This window comes from Tamandua tetradactyla, chromosome 20 (assembly GCF_023851605.1).
Source record: "Tamandua tetradactyla isolate mTamTet1 chromosome 20, mTamTet1.pri, whole genome shotgun sequence".
Taxonomy (NCBI): Eukaryota; Metazoa; Chordata; class Mammalia; order Pilosa; family Myrmecophagidae; genus Tamandua; species Tamandua tetradactyla.
This window is the reverse complement of record NC_135346.1, coordinates 32,317,840-32,338,295: the sequence shown is the minus strand read 5'-3', so window position 1 is coordinate 32,338,295 and position 20,456 is coordinate 32,317,840. Positions and strand designations below refer to the sequence as shown.

The following is a 20,456-nucleotide window of genomic DNA, read 5'->3' as shown; positions in this document are numbered from 1 at the left end:
AATTCTTCTTGCCTAGATTTGGTACCTATACCGCTCATCCCTTCCCCTGACAACAGATGTGCTTATTCACACTAAGTTTTTAGGTATTTAATAGCTGGACTCACTTCCAAGAAGTTTGGAGTTTAAAAAATCTGGGGAGGCCAGCACTTAATATATTTGTTGAATTGAACAAGCACTTAATATAACATGGCATTTCTCATTGGGGATTCTGCAGAATGCTGTTTCCAAGGGCTGTGACTAGATGATCCAAATAAGAGAGTACTGTGGTCAAATAAATTTGAGTAACTCAAATTTAGGTGAAGTCTCAGACTCCATAGTATACAACTGCATTTTGCTAAGGAGGATGTAGGGTGCTGGCCGCTCCAGAATTTTTTACTACACAATCTAACACTACCCTTTCTTTATCAGAGTGTCCTGAACCCTCTCAGCAGCATTTCATTTGGGAAGTGCTTACCTAACTGACTACAACACTTCTAATGATGAAGGAGATATCTTGAGGTCAGAAATCCTCATTATTTTCATGAAATCCTGCATCATCTCCAACTCTAACTCCTTCCACAGATGATGTTAGAACTAAAATGAAAATTATACACGATGAAAATGTTGATTCCACACGTTTAGTCGATAACATTTGTAGCTCGATTCCTGCTTTCTTGGTGGTTTGTACCCACAGTACTTGAGGTCAAAGGAAGGTGTGTAGGGCGGTGGCCCAATCTACTTGTGTGACCCCGGACAAGTAACCCTAGCCCTGTTTCTCTGCCTCTAAAGTGGGAGCAATGCCCCTGCTTGCCACCCAAGGACTGAATGGGGCAAAGTCAGTTTGAGAGTTCTGTGGGGACCGTTGCACGCGGAAGCGACACCTCTGGTTGCTTTTACAGGTACAGCCGCAAGATTCAGTGGTCAGAGCTATGTGCGTTACAGTCCCCCAAAGGCTAGGAACTGGCATGTTCATTTCCGTTTGAAAACGCTCCAGCCACAGGCCGTTCTTCTGTTTGCCAATGAGACAGCATCAACCTTCCTGAAGGTAAGGCACTGCCAGCCAGAGAGCTTGCACAGGGGCAGGTCAGGCTGGGGAGGGGAAAGGAGTGGGAAGATGGGCAAGAAGGCCAATTTCTGATAAAAATATTCCTGCCTGCCTAGTTTTCAGGGATGTTGGGCTGGGACACAGGCCTTTCCTAGTCCTAGATCACCACAGCTGCCCCTTCTGGAAATATACTTCCAGTGAGGTTTGGGTGTTCTGTGGGATGAGAGAGTGCCTCTGAAGATTAATACCTCTGTCACATTTGCCTGTCTCCCAATTTGACAAAGAGAAAGCAGACTTTGGCAGAATTTAATTTTAATTCATTAGAATTTAATCATTCATCCAATGTTTATTGAGTACTTACTGTATGGCAGCACTGTTCTAGGCACTTGGATCTCATCAATGAGGAAGACAAAAACCCCTCTCAGAGCTTTCATTCTATAGGAGGGAGACCACAATAAACATAAATGTAACAAATCCAAAAATTACAGAGTATGTTACCATGTGAAAGTACTATGGGAAAAAAGAGAGAAAAAAGATTAAGGGGAAATCAGTTTTAAGTAAGGTGGTCAGAGCAGATTCTTGAGGTGATATTTGAGCAATAACTCAAAGGGGAGGTGAGGGAATCAGCCATGTAAACATCAAGGGCGGACAGCTTTCTAGGCAGAGGGAAGAGCAATGCAAAAGCCCTTTGGCAGGTGATGCCTAGCAGGTTCTGGGAACATCAGGGAGGTCTGTATGGCTGAAATGAAATGAGCAAAGGGACAGGAGGAGATGGGGTTGAGAACAGAGATGTAACAGGATGGGAGCAGATCATGTAGGACTTTGGTTTTACTCTGAGCAAAATCAAGGGCATTAGAGGGTTGTGACCAGAGAATTAACATGCTCTGACATATTCAAAAAGGGCATTATATCTACTGTGTTGACAGTAGAAATAGAGGAGCAAGGAGAGAAGCAGGGAGATGCCGTCAGGAGGCTAGTACAGTAATTCAGGTGAGAGATGCTGGTGGATAGACCAGTGTGATGTCAGGGAGATGAGAAGAAGGAATCAGATTCTGGATGGATGATGAGGGTAAAGCCCACAGGATTTCCTGGTGAATTGAACAAGGTGCAGAAAAGAAAGAGAGAAACAAGGTTTTGGCCTGAGCAACCCGAGGGATGGAGTTACTCTCACCTGACCTGGGAGGTGAGGATATGGGTGGAGCAGGTTTGAAGGACAAGAGTTTACTTTTGGACATGGACGTGTGAGATGCTCATTAGGCTTCCAAGAGAAGCAAGATAAACAGGTCTAGAGTTTGTGAGAGGAGTTCAGGCCAGAGAGACAGAGATTTGGGAGTCTTCAGCACAGAGAAATATGTGGCCAAAAGCAGTCCTACTTCTTGGGGGTAGAATGAACTGAAATGCTATAATCCAGTGGTTCTCAAATTTTTTTAATTTCAGGATTTTTTATACTTTTAGAAATTATTGAAAAAACTGTAAAGGAAAAAATTATTGAGTGTCCCAGAAAAGTTTTGTTTATGTCAGTTACAACTATTGACATTTTCAGACTTAGAAATGAAAACTGAGAAATTTTTTTATAAGTTTCTATTTATTCATTTAAAAATAACAAGAGCCCCGTTACATGCTAACATAAATGACATACATTTACGAAAAAAATAATTACATTTTCCAAAACAAACAAAAAAGTAGTGAGGAGAGTGGCGTCGCTTTGTTATTGCAAATCTCTAGTCTGTCTGGCTTAATGGAAGACAGCCGGCGTCTCGTATCTGCTTCTGCATTCAATCTCTTATGACACCTGGAAAACTCCACTGTACATTTGTGAGAGAATGAGTAAAAGAAGCAAATAATAATATCTAGGATTATGATGACGTTTTCCTTCATGAGTCTTCTGAAGTGGTCTCAGGGTCCCTTGAGAACTGCTGTTCTCATTCATTCTTGAGAAAGGAGTAAAGGAGTGAGCAGGGATCTTTTATATCCTTGCACACCAATGTTCAGGAGTGTGGAACACTGGGGAGGTGTGTGGAGGACAATCCAAAAGATTGGGTCTTTTTTTTTTTTATGTTAAAAAAACTTTATTTTTAAAAGATTGGGTCTTAATCAGCAAGGCAATCTGGGCTTCGGTTTCCTCTTTCATGAAAAACACATCATCCCTGCCCCAGTCATGCGATGGAAGGGAGAGAGATCAAATGAGGCCACAGTGCTTTTATGTTCTACAAAGGCAATGTCTAAAACGCCTTTGCAATTACCAAACACTACCTCTCCCACCCATGAAAACACAACCAACATTCTTATAGCAGCCTATTTGCAGGGCATTTTACAAGGACTTCTTGGCTATGCTGATGGCTCTCTGGATCTTCCTTTGCAGCTGGCTGATGGAGTGCCCCAGCTAGAATACCGCTGCCCAGGTGGCTTCTATGGAAACCTTTCTTCCCGGCGCCACGTGAATGACCAGGCGTGGCACTCCATCCTGGTGGAGGAGACGGCCACCTCCATTCGCCTGTTGGTTGATGGTGTGGGTAACGCCTCCCTCATCCTCCCAGAGAACTGCCGGAGTCTGAAGCCAGAAAGAGACGTCTTGCTGGGCGGCCTTGTCCTCTCGCATTCCCCAAAGGTCTCCCAGGGCTTCAAAGGCTGCCTGGATGCTGTCGTTGTCAATGGAGAGGCACTGGAGCTGCTGGTGCATGGCAGGAAGTTGGCAGGCTTGCTGGAGAAGCAGGCGCTCAGCCAGTGCTGCCTCCACAGTGGCGACTGCAGCCAGAACCCCTGCCTCAACGGAGGGCAGTGCTCCCAGACCCATGGAACAGGTAAGGGCTGGGGCAGGGGCTCACCCCCATGTGTATCCCAAAGGCTCCACCAAGACTGTATCACCTTGAACGAGCAATCGAGCAAGTGTGCAAACCTGTATCATTGTAGAGTTTACAAAGCCTGTTCCTTTCCCGCAGTCCTGGAGGAGGCATGGAAGAGAGCCATAAATAGCTCCATTTTACAGCTCAGAAAACAGTGAGTTTGTGTAAGGGCTGCCCAGAGAGGTAAAGAAATTTGCCCAAGGTCATATGGCTTTTAGGTGGGATGGGCGTGCTCTGGGCACAGATCTTGGTGGAGAACTCATGCCTCCTGGTGCTGAATTTCCCTCTTCTTCTCGCCGTCTTGTGGATAAAGGGCTGGGATCTATGAGGTTTACATTAGGAGAAACCAAGAGTCTTTCTTCTCCTTCATCAAGAACTAGCGTTCTCCTTTTTACTTTATTTTATTTTGGATGGGTGAGGGGCATGAATGGAAAGCTCAGGTATGGGGGTCTTGAGTAATCACACAACTGAGTGTCATCACTGGCCCATGTAAACCCTGTCTCTCATTCCCTTTCATTTTTAACCCCTCTCTTTTCCCCTCCCCCAACCCTATAGGCAAACATTTAAAGTTTTTAAATGAGTTCTTACAAAATGTACTACTGTTTTTCACATGCTTGAATTCTTAATTTATGTAATTGGCATATAATTAAAAAATTTTTTATTGTATTATATAACAGATACAAAGCAAAGAAATAAAGCAATAATTTTCAAAGCACACTTCAGGTAGTTACAGAACAGATTCCAGAATTTGTCATGGGCTACCATTCCATCATCTCAGATTTATCCTTCTAGCAGCTCCAACACACTGGTGGCTAGAAAGGATATTAATATAGTATTTCAGCTGCCCTACTCATTTGTTAAGTCCCATTTTCTCTGTTATACCTCCTCCTTCCCCTTTAATCTTTCTCCCAATCCATAAGGATCTTTGGACAATGCCTGTTTTGACTTTTTCATGTTGAGAAGTGGTGTCCACACTAAAGGAGAGGGGGGTGTGATTAATTGATAATCTTGGAGGGAGGCTGGTCCCTCTGAGTTTCAGGATTTATCTGACTTAGGAACACTCTGGGAATTACATGTTCCAAGAAGTCAAACCTAGTACATGAAAACTTTATTAGATTCTCAGTTCTTAAGTGTTCTTAAGAGTTCTTAGGTATTTTTTCTATTCAGAAAAGTATCTATTCATCTCCTCTGCCCATTTTATAATTGGGTTGGTTGTTCTTTTGTTGTTGAGATATGTAATTTCTTTATGTACACAGGATATGAAGCCTTTATCCAATGTGGTTTCCAAATATTTTCTCTCATTGAGCTGGTTGCCTCTTCCCCTTTTTAATGAAGTCCTTTGAGGCACAGAAGCTCTTGATCTTAAGGAGTTCCCATTTGTCAATTTTTCTTTCACTGTTTGTGCTTTAAGTGTAAAGTTCAAGAAGCTACCTCCTATTACTAGGTCTTGAAGATTGTTTCCCTGCATTTTCTTCTAAAAGTTTTATAGTACCGGCTCTTACATTTAGGTCTTTTATCCATTTGGAATTAATTTTTGTACAGAGTGTAACATAAGGGTTCTCTTTCATTCTTTTGGGTCTCCCATGTCCATTTATTGAAAAGACTATTCTGTCCCAATTCAGTGGATTTGAGAGCTTTATTGAAAATCAACTCTGTAAATTTGGTGGTCTATCTCTGCACTCTCAGTTCTATTCCATTGGTCAATACTTCTATCTTTGTGCCAGTACCATGCTGTTTTGACCACTGTGGCTTTATTATAAACTTTAAAGCTGTTTTGACCGCTGTGGCTTTATTATAAGCTTTAAAGCCAGAAAGTGTAAATCCTCCCACTATGAACACCTCCCACAGAATGGCTCTTCTATTCTGCCAGTCTGTATTTTTAAAATGGTAAATTTAGTCCATTAACATTCAGAGTAATTGTTTTCATTTGCAAGCTGCAGGAATGTAATATACCAGAACTGGGATGGCTTTTTTTTTTAACTGTTTTTTATTAATTTAAAAAAAATTAACATACAAAACATTTAGATATCATTCCATTCTACATATACATTCAGTAATTCTTAATATCATCACATAGTTGCATATTCATTATTTCTTGGTACATTTGCATTGATTTAGAAAAAGAAATAAAAAGACAACAGAAAAAGAAATAAAATGATAATAGAGAAAAAAAACTATACGTACCATACCCCTTACCCCTCACTTTCATTTACCACTATTTCAAACTGAATTTATTTTAACATTTGTTCCCCCTATTATTTATTTTTATTCCATGTGTTCTACTCCTTTGTTGATATAGTAGCTAAAAGGAGCATCAGACATAAGGTTTTCACATTCACAGATTCTCATTGTGAAAGCTATATCATTGTTCAATCATCATCAAGAAACATGGCTACTGGAACACAGCACTACATTTTCAGGCAATTCCCTCCAACCTCTCCACTACATCTTAAACAACAAGGTGATATCTACTTAATGCGTAAGAATAACCTCCAGGATAACCTCTCGACTCTGTTTGGAATCTCTCAGCCATTGACACTTTGTCTCATTTTACTCTTCCCCCTTTTGGTCGAGAAGTTTCTCTCAATCCCTTGATGTTGATTCTCAGCTCATTCTAGGGTTTTTCTCAGTCCCTTGATGCTGAGTCTCAGCTCATTCCAGGATCTTTGTCCCACATTGCCAGGAAGGTCCACACCCCTGGGAGTCATGTCCCACGCAGAGAGGGAGAGGGTGGTGAGACTGCTCATCTATTGGCTGGAGAGAAAGGCCACATCTTGAGCAACAAAAGAGGCTCTCTTGGGGGTGACTCTTAGGCCTAAATTTTAAGTATTCTTGACCTATCCTTTGTGGGGTTAAGTTTCATGTGAACAAACCCCAAGACTGGGGGCTTAGCCTATAGCTTTGGTTGTCCACACTGCTTGTGAGAATATCAAGAATTCAACTTGGGGAAGTTGAATTTCTCCCCACTCTCACCATTTCCCAAAGGGGGCTTGCAAATACTTTTCCAGTCACTGATCTAATCACTCTGGGATTAATCGGGGCATCACTCTGGACAAACCAACAAAATCTCATGTGCTACCTGAGATTCCAAATACTTAATGACATTCAATCAAACTATCTACATGTGTTATATTAGGAAATGCTCTAGTCAAAATCTAAATTTTGTAACAAATAAACATTTTTTGCTTTAGTCTCACACATAAGGTGACATTTTAAAGTATTAATTATCATCTATTTTCAGCACTCTGCAATAATGACATTCCTTTGTTCTTCCTCATGCCAAAACATTTTTAAAATTTGTACATTGTACATTTCACTATTATTATACACTCTAGGCATTCCTAGATTATACCATCTCGATCTTTAACATCTATCTTTCTTTCTGATTTCATTTATGTCCCCAGCCCTCCTCCCTCTATCATTCTCACATGCAGCTTCATTCAGTGTTTTAACATAATTACATTACAGTTAGGTAGTATTGTGCTGTCCATTTCTGAGTTTTTGTATCCAGTCCTGTTGCACAGTCTGTATCCCTTCAGTTCCAATTACCCACTATCTTACCCTATTTCTGTCTCCTGATGGTCTCTATTACCAACGACATATTCCAAGTTTATTCACTAGTGTCGGTTCATATCAGTGAGACCATACAGTATTTGTCCTTTAGTTTTTGGCTAGTCTCACTCAGCATTATGTTCTCTAGGTCCATCCATGTTGTTACATACTTCATAAGTTTATTCTGTCTTAGAGCTGCATAATATTCCATCGTATGTATATACCACAGTTTGTTTAGCCACTCGTCTGTTGATGGACATTTTGGCTGTTTCCATCTCCTTGCAATTGTAAATAATGCTGCTATAAACATTGGTGTGCAAATGTCCGTTTGTGTCTTTGCCCTTAAGTCCTCTGGGTAGATACCTAGCAATGGTATTGCTGGATCATATGGCAATTCAAATTCAGCTTTTTGAGGAACCGCCAAACTGCCTTCCACAGTGGTTGCACCATTTGACATTCCCACCAACAGTGAATAGTGTGCCTCTTTCTCCACATCCTCTCCAGCACTTGTCATTTTCTGTTTTGTTGATAATGGCCATTCTGGTGGGTGTGAGATGATATCTCATTGTGGTTTTGATTTGCATTTCTCTAATGGCCAGGGACATTGAGCATCTCTTCATGTGCCTTTTGGCCATTTGTATTTCCTCTTCTGAGAAGTGTCTGTTCAAGTCTTTTCCCCATTTTGTTGGAATGGTTTTTAAAACAGGTGATTTAATAAGTTACATGTTTACAGTTCTAAGCCTATAGAAATGTCCAAGTAAGGCATCCAGGGCCAGCTATCTTAATTCAAGGATTGGGTCAGGAACACCTCTGTCAGCTGAGTTTTCACATGGCTGGCACCTGCTGGTCCCTTGCTCCTGGGCTCCATTGCTTTCAGCCCCTGTTCCTGTGAGGATTCCTCACTTTGCTTCTACGGGGCTGGACTTCACCACTTGGCTTCCCTTGGCTCTCTCCAGGTTCTACCTTGCTTACTATCTCATGGCAATATCTCCTGGGCTGCAAGAATCTCCAAACTTCCATGTCTCTGTTCTCCAAGTGTTGGCATCTGTAAGCTCTGCTCTGAAGTTCCTATCGGCTCTCTCTGTGTTGGCTCTGTTGTTTCTGAGATTTCTCCAAAATGTTTACCCTTTTAAAGACTCCAGTAAACTAATCAAGACCCACCTGGAATGGATGGAGTCACATCTCAATCTAATCAAAAGATCACACCCTTAACTGAGTGTGCCGCATCTCCATGGAGATAATCTAAGCAAAAGTTTCCAACCTACAATGTTGAATCAGGGTTAAAAGAAATGGCTGCCCTCACAAGATTGGATCAGAATTAAGACATGGTTTTTCTGGGGTACATAATACTTTCAAATCAGCGTAGTAATTCCTGTAGAAGCAGTTCTTGACTGTACCATCTTATCCCTTAGTTTTTATTTGTTAGATCTATATATTATTTTCCTTCTCACTCTTTTTATCCTTTAAATTACCATTATGTATATTCTTCAATTTTGTGCTGTCTTCTAGACCTCCCTCTTCTTCTTTTTTTTTTTCAAAGCTGATGGGACTCCTTTTATTATTTCTTGTGGGACAGGTCTCTTGTTGACTAGTTCTCTCCATCTTTGTTTGTCTTTGAAGGTTTTAATCTCTCCTTCAACTTTGAAGGATAACTTGGCTAGATAGAGAATTCTTGGCTGAAAGATTTTCCCATTGAAAATCTTAAATATATCATACTATTACCTTCTTGCTTCCATGGGGCCTGTGAGTAGTCTGAAGTCAGTCTTATGTGTTTTCCCTTATATGTAATAGATTTCTTTTCTCATGCTGCTTTCAGGACTTTCAGTTTCTCTTCAACATTTGACAGTTTGATTAGTATGTGTTTTGGAGAAGGCCTATTCAGATTTTTTTTATTTGGAGTTTTTTTGGCCTCTTTGATATGCATTTTTATGTCTTTTATAAGGGTTGGATGTTTCCCCTGATTCTATCTTCAACTTACTTTCCCAGCCCTTTACTCTGCTCCTCTCCTTCTAGGACACCAATGATTCTTATACTTTGCGCCTCTTATTTTCTATCATTTCCCTAAGATCCAGTTGCATTTTTTCCATCTTTCTTGCCATTTGTGCTTTTGTGCACTCTAGTTCAATTGTTCTGTCATCGAGTTCACTTATTCTTCCTTCCACTTCTTCAAATTTGTGATTGTGTGTCTTTAGTATTTTTCTAACTTGGTCTACTGTACCTTTCAATTCTGTGAGATCTGCCCTTTTTCTATTTAATCTTTCAAATTCTTATTTATGCTCTTCTTGTGTCTTCCTGATATCTTTTATTTCTTTATAAATATCCTTGAATAGTTGTTTCATGTTTTGTGTCCCCTCTGGAGTTTTGATTTGGTCATTTGGCTAGGCCATTTCTCCCTGGATCTTTACATGCTTTGTGATTTTCTGTTTGTTTGGAGCATTTGATTATCTTAATATGGTTATTTTGCAAGTTGATTTTCTTCATTTGTCTAAAGTTTTGTATTTACTTGGTTTTGCATTGACGGTTTCCTTTTGCACTGGTTTGTCAGTATTTCCCTGCCAAACCAAGGTCCAGATCTCATGTAGGGGATGCAATTGAGGGCCTATTATAAGCTAGGACAGGTACTTCAGTGGTAGAACAGCTGCCCACCACGCAGGAGACCCAAGCTCGACTCCTGGCCCATGCACCCCCCCAACAAAAAATTTTTTTTAAATAATCATAAAGTAAAATAAAATTATAAAAAGAATATGGAAAAAAAACAACAACAAAAACACCTCAGTAGTAGTGGGTCCCAGGCTCAGGAGATACCACACAATATATTGCGAGTGAACTAAGACCGGTGCCCACCAAAGGAAGAGAAAATTTAGGGAAAAAAAATAGAAAACAACTAATCAGAAAAAAATAAAAATAAATGTGGTAAAACAGAACAAAACATAATATATAAAATAAGAAATTTAAAAATCAATAAAAATATAAATATATAAGATATATAAAAATAAAAATTAAAAACAGTTACTACTACTAAAAACATGTAGAAAATATATATTTGTAAAAGAATATTAGGAAAAAAATTAAAACCTAGGCAGATAGGGTGTTAACCTACCTGCACTTACCCCTTCTGCCCAGCAGGTGGCAATACCGAGCACCTCCTCCCTTAAGGTTTTCCCCTCCCGGGTTTCAGCAGCTGACTTACACTTACAGCTTCTCACCAGCAGGAGGCGCGCCTGAGGCTCCTTCTCCTTCAGGCCTGCCCCACCCCGACTGCGGCTGGTGGAAAACTGCGCCCACGGCTCAGGGGGGCGGGGGCTTCTCCCAGTCTGCGACTGTCCGGTAGCCGGTCCCCACCTTCAGGACTGAGGGGGTGACCGATGCTCAAGGGATCAGCTGACCTGCAGCACCCGGTGCTTGGCGGGTCTGCTAGACACCGTGCCTACCCGCCGGCTATTTCCAGCACCACCTGGCCAGGTGACCGCCCCCAGCCCCGGAGGCCGGACCTCCTGAGGTGGACGATCTGGTCAGCCTCTGGGCTCCCGCGGGCCCGAGCAGGTTGGAGTGGAGGGTTGACCAGCCCCTCAGATGGCACCTCCCCTCACGCTGCAGCCCGTCCCTGGGTAGGGGGGATCACTGTCACCCAACACACCCCACTCTCCCCGTCCCAATCCCTCTCTCTTCCTCCAAACCCTAGAAACGTTTGTTTACTCCTGTTTGTTTACTCACACCTCAGGACCGCAAACGCAGTCATTTTTTTCCCTGCCCCAGTGAGCCCGTTCCACTCAGCTCCACCATCTTCCCAGAAAACCTCTGCAGATCATTTTTGACACTTTCACGCAGCAACATATCCTGTCGTGAGTACATCTGATGCATTGTGTCTCATTGCAGCTCAGTGTCCCATGGTGTGCACACACACCCATTTTCCCTCTCACTTGCCCAGCAATGGACAACTTGGTAGCTTCAAACTCCTACCACCATCCAACCATGCTGCAGTGGATATCCTCGTACATGAGCCCTCATGAAGCATGTGAGAATTTCCTTCACACACACACACACACACACACACACACACACACACCACCCAGGGATAGAATTCACATTTACAAAGTATCCACATAATTTAGACTGTTTAGCCCAGATTGCTCTCTGATGCATCTCCAGATGGCTGCACCGATCTCCACTCCCACCAGTAGGCTTTGAGGTTCCTGGGTGCCCCTGCCTGTCAGTACTTGGTATTGTGTCTTTTTCTGATTGTCAGGTTAATAGGACTGCCATTTCTACCTCCAAAATATCCATGGAGTCCATTGCCTCTCTCTGTGCCCACTGCCACTACTCTGTTCCAAGGCCCCCGCATTTCCTACCTTCTCTTCTGCATCAGCCTCCTCCCTGTTTTTCTCCAGCTTCTCTTTCTCGATTCCCTCTTCCACCAAGAAGCCAGAGTGATCTTTATGAAGTGCGGGTCTGAGCATGTCACTCTCCTGCTTGGAACCTTTCAGTGGCTCCCACTGCTTTCAGGAGAGAGTCCGAATTCATTCCTGCACACACTCATGCCACCCTAATGCTCTGGCCCTTGCCCTCGTTGGCCTCACAGCCCACCACTCTCCTGTTTGCTCACCACACTCACACACGCTGGTCCCTTGTCAGTTCCTTGAATGTGCCATACTCTCTCCTCCAAGCCTCTGCCCACACCATTCTCCTCTGCCTGTGTCCTTTCCCTTTGCCCCTCCATCTTTTTTCCTGGTTAGTTTTTACTCATCTTTCGGGTCCAAGTCCTCAAGAAACATTTCCTGATCCCCAGGTCAGCTAGGGCTCCCACACTTCCCTTCCATAACAGCAGTTTTTCTTATGATTACCTATATCCTGATAGTATGTATAGCTGTCTACGTTTAAACCCTAGCTTTGCCATTTACTAGCTGTGTGACCTTCAGCAAATGCCATACGCTCTCTGTGCCTCATTCCCTTACCGGCCCTTTCTTTGTAACTGTCCCCTGATGATGAGGATGATGACATTAACCAGTCTCAGGGTTGTGATTGCGAGCATCTGATGGGCCAATACCTGATGATGCTTAGACAGTGACTGTGTCCATGAAGAGGAGGATGAAGAGAAAGAGCAGGAGGCGGCCAAGGCCATTCTTCCTCTTCTTTAAATAACTGTTTCCTCCACTGGACTGGTTGGTTGAGGGCAGGGAACAAGTCTTCTTGCTCAGCAGGGCACCAATGCCCAACATGGTGCTTGGCTCAGATAAATAGATGGTTTCTGAATGGCTGCATGAATCCGGGGATCTGCAAACATGCGAGGCTGCCGTCTGTCCTGGAGGGCCTCTCCGTCTGGGGCTGCCTAACTGCACTGCCTGACCTTCCTTCCTTTCTCCCAGGCTATGTCTGCAAGTGCCCCCCGCACTTCTCTGGGGAGCGCTGTGAACAAGGAAGGGAGAACTGCACATCCACACCCTGCCTGCGAGGGGGAACCTGTATCTCCTCCCCCGAAGGAGCCTCCTGCAGTTGCCCTCACCCATACACGGGAGACAGGTAATCACAGGAGCAGCCACCTGCCAGGGGCTCCTTACCTTAGCTTTGGTACCATTAGGAATGACCTCTGCACTCTGACCTCTGAGGCCACTGGGAGGCCGGAGACCAAGGGCTCCAGCTACTCATCCAGCATTTCTCAGAATGGTGCTCCAGTCACCTGCATCAGAGCATGTGGGGAGAGCAGAGGAAGGGCTTATTGAAAGGACAGATCCCCAGGCCCCACTCGGAACCTGGTAAATCAGACTCACCAGGTCGGACAAGGAATCTGCCCTTCTAACCAGCTCCAAAGGAGGTTCTGATCTTGGCTGGAGTCTGGAATGGTAGTTCTTGTTTTCCTGCTCTAGACTGTGGCTTCCCAGAAAGTGGCCTGGGGATAATGGTTCCACCTGGCACAGGCACTGCCGTGAGCCTGAAACCCCTCTGCAAGCTACCTGTACTGTGCTCAGCTGTGGGGTGCTTGGAAAGAACCATTTCTAGAATCCGAGAGGGAAAGAAGGTTTGGAAGTCATCTGGTTTTATGGCCTTCAAACTTGGGGGAGTTTTTTAAAAATCATGCAGGAGTCTTATGAAAAATAGATTTCCAGCATTTACCCAGACCAGCCAGCTTGGAACCTCCCAGGAGTGAGGCCTGGGAATCTATTTTTAACAAGCTCCCAAGGAATTCCCTTGCTGTCAGCATGGCAGCTTTGTCTAAGAGAGATGATGAACTAGTTCACCCCGCTTATTTCACAGAAGGGGAAAGAGAGATATAGCGAAGGAAAGCACCTGCCCGTGATCACCCGTGCATTTATGTCCTAAGCCCTTTCTCTCAGCCACCGGCAATTCCTGCCCCACTTTATGCCTTACTTTGCAGTAGGGAGTGCTAGCCATTAATCAGCTGTGTTGCCAGCACACTTCATGTCTGAAAGTTATATTTGCATTTTAAAGGAGGAACATGGAGAAGACTTTTACCCCAAAGGAACAAACTGTCAGGGGTAAAATTTCAGGCTCTGGGAGATGATTTGGACTGAAGTGGGATGAAGGGAGCCTTTTCCAATATCCCTCAAAAGTGGGTAAGGCTAGCCATAGGAGGAGTCTCCTAGAATCCTTATACCACAGAACGCCAAGCTGCAGATGACCTGAAAACATATGGTTCAAATGCTTTCTCTGAGAAAGTTGTTCTGTGTGAGGTGGCTGATCTGTGCAAGGCCAGGTTCAGTCCCTGTGACCTACTGGTGACGAATAGCAGGTGATACTGGTGCCTGGTCGCCATCACTGGGTGACTGCTGACTGGTATCTGGGACCCTGACATTGCTGCTAAAGGACAGCTGAGCATGTCAGATGCCTCCACCGTATGATGGTTAGAAATCTGACCTCATGGGTGGAGAGCATGTCTGCTGGCCTAGATCGCATTGGACGGAAATAATGGATGTCCCCAGAGCCCAGACATGACTGATCATGAATGTGAGTGTAGCTGAAGTCCATCCCTTACTGGTGGAGGATGGGGAGTGTGTTGGTGTTGATAGAGCATTGATGTGTTTGAAAATCAGGGTAGGCTGGAGGGTGAGGCCTTTCTCTCATAGATCTTTGCAAGAGAGGACATGGAAGGGCAGTGCAATGACTCAGCCTCCTGACTTCTCTTCCTCTGTCTCTGCAGGTGTGAAATGGAGGCAAGGGGCTGCTCAGGAGGACACTGCCTCGTCACTCCTGAGATAAAAAGGGGCGACTGGGGGCAGCAGGAGATACTGATCATCCTAGTGGCCGTTCTGGTCATTTTTTTCATTGGGGCCACCGTTGGGCTCCTCCTCTACTGCCGCCGCTGCAAGGCTCACAAGCCTGTAGCCATGGAGGACCCAGACCTCCTGGCCAGGAGCGTTGGTGTTGACACCCAAGCCATGCCTGCCATCGAGCTCGACCCCCTGAGCACCAGCTCCTACAACAACCTGAACCAACCAGAGCCCAGCAAGGCCTCAGTCCCAAATGAGTTCATCACCTTTGGATCCAGCTCGAAGCAACAGCCGGTGGTCTGCAGTGTGCCCCCTAGACTCCCTCCAGCTGCCGTCCCTTCTGACTGTGACAATGAGTCTGTTGTGAAGAGAACCTGGTCAGGAGAGGAGATGGGTCAGTATGGCCAGAGGCACTTAGCTTCTAGGATTAATGGAATGGGGTGCGTAGATCCGAACACTCCATTATCTGAAGCAAAAGGGTTTTTGGCCACCATGCAGTCCAGTCCCTTGGGATGGGCTGTGAAAGGATGTGTCCCAGGTCACAGTGCACTAATGGCTGGTCTGGATTCCAGGTCTCTTGACTTAACCTGTGCCTCACTCTACTGCCCAATGATCCATTCCTCTAAGTTTCAAATCACTCCATGGCAGAAACCTGTAGAACCTGGATATGGGTGGATAGAATCCCTGTACAAAGGAAGCCTCTGCACATTTGCACTTTTTTTAGGAAGGGAAAGAGAAGCAGTGGTCCAAGTTTCCGTTCACTTGGAGGCATAGCAGTATTCGGTGAGACCTGGCTGGCCTAGTGGAGGAAATTCACCTCTTTGGATCAGAAGGAGGTGAATTTGTAAAGCGCTTTACATTTTCCAGTTTATTCCCCTGTAGTTAAAACAGGTTCCTCTCCCTTTTTTAGAGGAATAGGGTAACGAGGCCCATAAAGATGCAGTATCTTGTACCGATTTACCCAACTTTTCAGTAGCAAGATCAGAGGTAGGACAGAAGATTCCTGTTCTCCTGACTTCTAAGTCATATCTTATTTTGTCATCCTCTGTGGCAGACTCCATCACACCTAATACAACCTGCATGTCTGTGACCTTCAATTAAAGAGACAAAGTTCACAAGCAGGACTTGGGACTCACCAGTAGGACTTGGGGTGTAGTTGCCCAGAGCCAACCAAATTCTCCCCTTGTTCACTGACTCTTGGGTCAGCAACACAAATTTGCAGGATGGGCTGGCTCTGGGTTAAACCTCTGGCCTTGAACCCATCCCCATTGGGTTCTAGACCGTTAGCTAAGCTGCCAGAGGCAATACACAGAAGGGCCACTCACTCCTTTGGCCACCCACCACATGGCTAAGTTACATATAAGGCCAGTTGGGACTCTCACTAGGGAAACACAGAGCTCACCCTGTTTTGCCATTTCCTTTCAGTGTACCCAGGTGGAACCACAGTCTGGCTCCCTGCTTATTCCAGGAAGGAACGCTGGGAATACCCTCACTCTGAAGTGACCCAGGGCCCTCTGCAGCCCGCACCCCACTGCCACCCAACCCCAGCCGTGATGCCGGAGCCCATTGGCCTCTATGGGGGCTTCCCCTTTCCACTGGAACTGGAAAACAAGCGGGCACCCATCCCACCCCGCTACAGCAACCAGAACCTAGAAGATCTGATGCCTCCACGGCCCCCCAGTCCCCAGGAGCACCTCCTTGCCCCTTGTCTCAACGAGTACACGGCCATCAGCTACTACCACTCTCAGTTCCGGCAGGGAGGGGGAGGGCCCTGCTTGGCAGAGGGGGGCTACAAGGGGGTGAGTATGCGGCTCAGCCGGGCCGGGCCTTCTTATGCCGAGTGTGAGGTGGGGGGTGGGCCTCCCGCAAGCCGGGGACAACCCCGGGCCCCCCCCCACTATGAAGGCTCCGACATGGTAGAGAGCGACTACGGGAGCTGTGAGGAGGTCATGTTCTAGCTCCCCAGTTCTCGGAGAAAGGCAGGCGGGAGGGCTTGGCACCTTGCCCCTGCCCCACAGGGAGAGAGTTGAGTGTGGCTGGAAACATGGGAGGGAAGCCCCCATACCCAGTCCAGGCTGCCATCCCTTGAAACATGCTCTTCCGGACCCCCAGCTAGTCCCTGAGGGTAGAGGGAAGCTGAGGGTAGAGCTCCAAAAACAGCACTAGGGCCCCCAGGAGAGGGGGGGGGATGCACAGAGCAGACACCCAGGAACACCAGGAAAAACTTACTCCTGGGATGGGCAAGAGACAGTCTGTCTCCTTCTTTTGCCATCTCTCAGCCCCCTAGGTGGCAAGGCCCAACCCCTGGGTCAACTCTGCAAAGATGCATTCGTAGGTCTGCCCACAGCTCCATCCTGGAGGCAGAGGCAGGTGTGTGCTTGACAGGCAAGCTCTAACCCCAATAAAGAGATGTGTCGTGGGGTCAGCTGGCCCTGGGGGGCCATGGAGTATCCTCCTTGGGGCTGAGAGGTGAGCAGCAGGCAAGCAGGTACCCAAAGTCACCTGTGCACCCTGCTGTATTTGTACATCCAGTGCACATTTTCTGAGCACCTGTTCTGTGCCAGGCACTGTGCCAGGAACCAGAGATACAGTGGAGAATGAGGGCAACAAGAGTTCCCGGGAGCATCACTGGAGCCTCGGTCTCCAGGAGGTCCCACTCTTTATAGCCCAGTTCAAGGGAACTTGTTCCATCCCTTTGAGTCACATGACTTTAAGTCACATGACTGTCTACCAGCTGGGGCCTGCCAGGACCCTGCTGGCCCTGAGCCTTCTTTGTTAAAGAATTCAGACCTCACGGGAACTCTGGGCAATTCATCCCGAGTTTCCCAGAACCTTTTGGCTGAAGGCAGGAAGGAAATAGTTGTTCATTCTAAAATTCTAAAGCACTTTTCAACCTTGGTGTCTAGATGAGTTTCCACAAAGAGATTTTTTTTTTCCTTCCCTAGACACAAGGAGCTCCCATTCAGGGCCGGGTGGAGGCAGGTAGCTGGACACCAGAGTGTCCAGGCTGGACGCCCTGCCCTGCCCTGCCCCTCCATGTCAGATGCCTGCCAATCTAAGTGTTACCTGCATTGACTCAACCCTACGCACGGAGGGTCATGTGGGCACATCTACACATGTGGGCATCCGTGTATAGTTTATGTGACACATGTGTAGAGTTTATGTAGCCAGGAGTGGGGGGGGACCAGAGGCCACTGTGCCTGCTCACCTCGCCACTCCCTCCCCTTCCAAACCCTCCCTCTGGTCCACTGCCTTTTCACGTGTGCTGTTTCTGGAGACAAGGTCAAAAGGAAGAGCAATGGGGACTGTCACCCACGGGTCACTGCCTTCAGGGCAGTGGGCTGTGTGGGTGAGAGTCTGTTTGTGTGAATGGTTGGCGAGTGTGTGTGACTGAGAGCGTGAGTGATGGTATGCATGGTTTCATAGGTCATTTGATTTTTTTTTTTAACAATAAAATATTTTTTTTTACTGTTATTTTCTGTGTCACTTAGCCTGTTTGGGTTGGGTGAGGGGAAGGACATGAGGCGCTACAAGACCTTCCAAGCTAAAATTCATGGAATTTGGGAACTAGAAGGGACCCAAGCACAGGAATTCCCAAACCTGACAGTGCATCAGCACCACTTGGCTACACTGCTAAAATACAGATTCCTGGGCCTTGGCCCAGACACACAAACTCAAAATGTCTCGGGGTGGAACCCAGGGAACTACTTTCAAAAAATGCCTCAGATTCTGACTCAACTGCCTGCGTGAGCTCACGTCCCACAATTTAAAGATGGGAAACCGAGACTCTGAGTGGGCAGGGACAAATCTACTAACCGACAAGTTAGTGAGAGACCCAGGTCAAGACTCTGAGACTGGTGACTCCCGGCCAGCACTCTCGGCATCACATGGCACTCGCTGGTGGGCGCACAGCCTAAATGCCTCAGGTCTCGGGAGGTCAGCTGTCCTGGCACCCAGACCCCACCTGTGGCTCCTGTTCCACAGCTCACCTGGGCCCAGCTGGAGGTGAGGGTCACTGGGCGACCTCTTGCCTTTGGTTCAGGAGCCAAGTCGTCTGTGGTCCCTGCCCAGCCAGGCCTTGCAATTAACACAGAGACCTGGAAGCCCCAGTCTCTGCTGTCAAAGTCCCAGGCCAGGTGGGCAGAGAAGGCATACCTGCAAGAGGACGGGCTCGGCTCCACACCCAGCTTTCCACACGCAGGCCACATGGTCTCGGGCACAAGTGATTTGGCAAATAATAGCTACCTCGTAATGTTGTAAGGAATTAATGTAAAGATGATAGCCCTTATGATAGGAAATAATATTTGGTAGTATATCAATAGGATTAACTTACCTGAACTGTACAGAAATTCAGAAATAATCTAGTCTAGTGTTGCCCAAATTTCACCCATTTTGCTTGACACTTCTATGATTTTTACCCTGATAAAGTACAATTTGTACTATTGTTTACTTAATATTTTTAAAGTGTTTAAAAAATTTTTTAAAATATTTTTTCCACCTTTAACACTAATACCCATGAAATAAAGGATCTGAGAGTTTCTATTTTGTCTAACACACAAGAAAACACATAACAGTTCAAATGATGTGAACTGTCCGGGACTCCCTGAATCATCTTTGAGAAACACTGATCAAGTCCATCCTCCTTGTTCCCAAAGTTCCTCCCAGTGAGGTTTGTCTGAGGGGGCACAGTTGGGACATCACAGAAGGAACACCCCAATTCCGGGCTGACAATCTGTCCGGGGGTCCCCCGGCACCATGCGGCCCGTGCACCCCGCCCACCCCTCTCCCTGCCGGCTCCCTCCTGCCTCAGTCCTGAGTCCATTCCTTGGGGATGGGGCACCGAGGGCTCTCGGGATCGAGACTCATCCCACTAAACTCACTTAACCCAGCCAGACCCCACGGATTCCCAGGAAATCTTCCCACCCCAAGCCACTGGGGCCTCTAGTTCCAAACGTCCTGAGTCTGACACAGCATAACAGCAGCAGAGAAAGGCAGAGATCCAGGTCTCTTGACTGCTGGGCCGGGAACTTTTACACCCACCGCAGTCACCGCCGCTCCCACCAGCCAGCACCTTCACAGTCACTTCCACTGCGCAGTCGGTAGGTGCCAGGGGCTGTGCACTCAATTGCTATGTGATCCCTCAGTTAATCCCCATGACTACCCCAGGAGGGAGGTCCTGACATTCCCATTTTGCATATAGGAGGACCAAGGCAAAGATCAGTTAAGCACAGTGCAATTTGTGTGAGGAACTTAAGCAAGTGAAGTCATCCAGTTTGCGAGTGGCAGGGCCAGGATTCCAATCCCTGCCTCCAGATCTCTGCCTCCCATGTGGGCTCCCTAAACAAATATGGGATGTCAATCAGAGGATTGATGAACATGTGTGACTCAGGCCACACTAATCTAATGATCCAACTGAGTTCAGAACAGGCCAAGATATGTCTGTGATTCTAGGTGGTGGCACTGATGGAGCCATTGTGTCTGGATTTCGGGAGTGGGGAGCCAGCTCAGCCCTGGTGGGTCAGTCCACTCCTGTAATCCTGCGTCTGGTTCTGGGGGAGGGTCCTGAGAAAGGACACAGCAGCCTTGAGTGTTGATAGAGGAGTGTGAGCAGGAAGCGTCGTGGGCTGAGGACTCACAAGCACATCCTGTGAGGTAGAAGGCAGTTTCTACTGGAGGGGAGGTGGCTGGAATTCACCAGGACAAACTGCAAAGGGACCATGAAACTGCTTCCTCAGGGTGATGGTGGAGTAAGGGAACACTGATACTGCGACACACATGGAAGTTTTTTAAGACCTCCTAGGATGGGCTAAGGTA

At 46.2% G+C, this 20,456-nt stretch overlaps 1 protein-coding gene across 1 annotated transcript in view; it reads left to right on the top strand.

Annotated features, from left to right (window-relative positions):
- Window positions 1-18,102, top strand: part of FAT2 (FAT atypical cadherin 2) — a 100,073-nt gene extending 81,971 nt beyond the window's left edge. Inside the window, exons 20-24 of the mRNA XM_077137449.1 lie at window positions 879-1,024; window positions 3,387-3,825; window positions 12,783-12,936; window positions 14,573-15,036; window positions 16,068-18,102. Of these exons, the coding sequence (XP_076993564.1) occupies window positions 879-1,024; window positions 3,387-3,825; window positions 12,783-12,936; window positions 14,573-15,036; window positions 16,068-16,600 (1,736 nt within the window). The 3' untranslated portion in view covers window positions 16,601-18,102. The remainder of the gene's footprint in view (window positions 1-878; window positions 1,025-3,386; window positions 3,826-12,782; window positions 12,937-14,572; window positions 15,037-16,067) is intronic.
- Window positions 18,103-20,456: the final 2,354 nt, after the last annotated feature.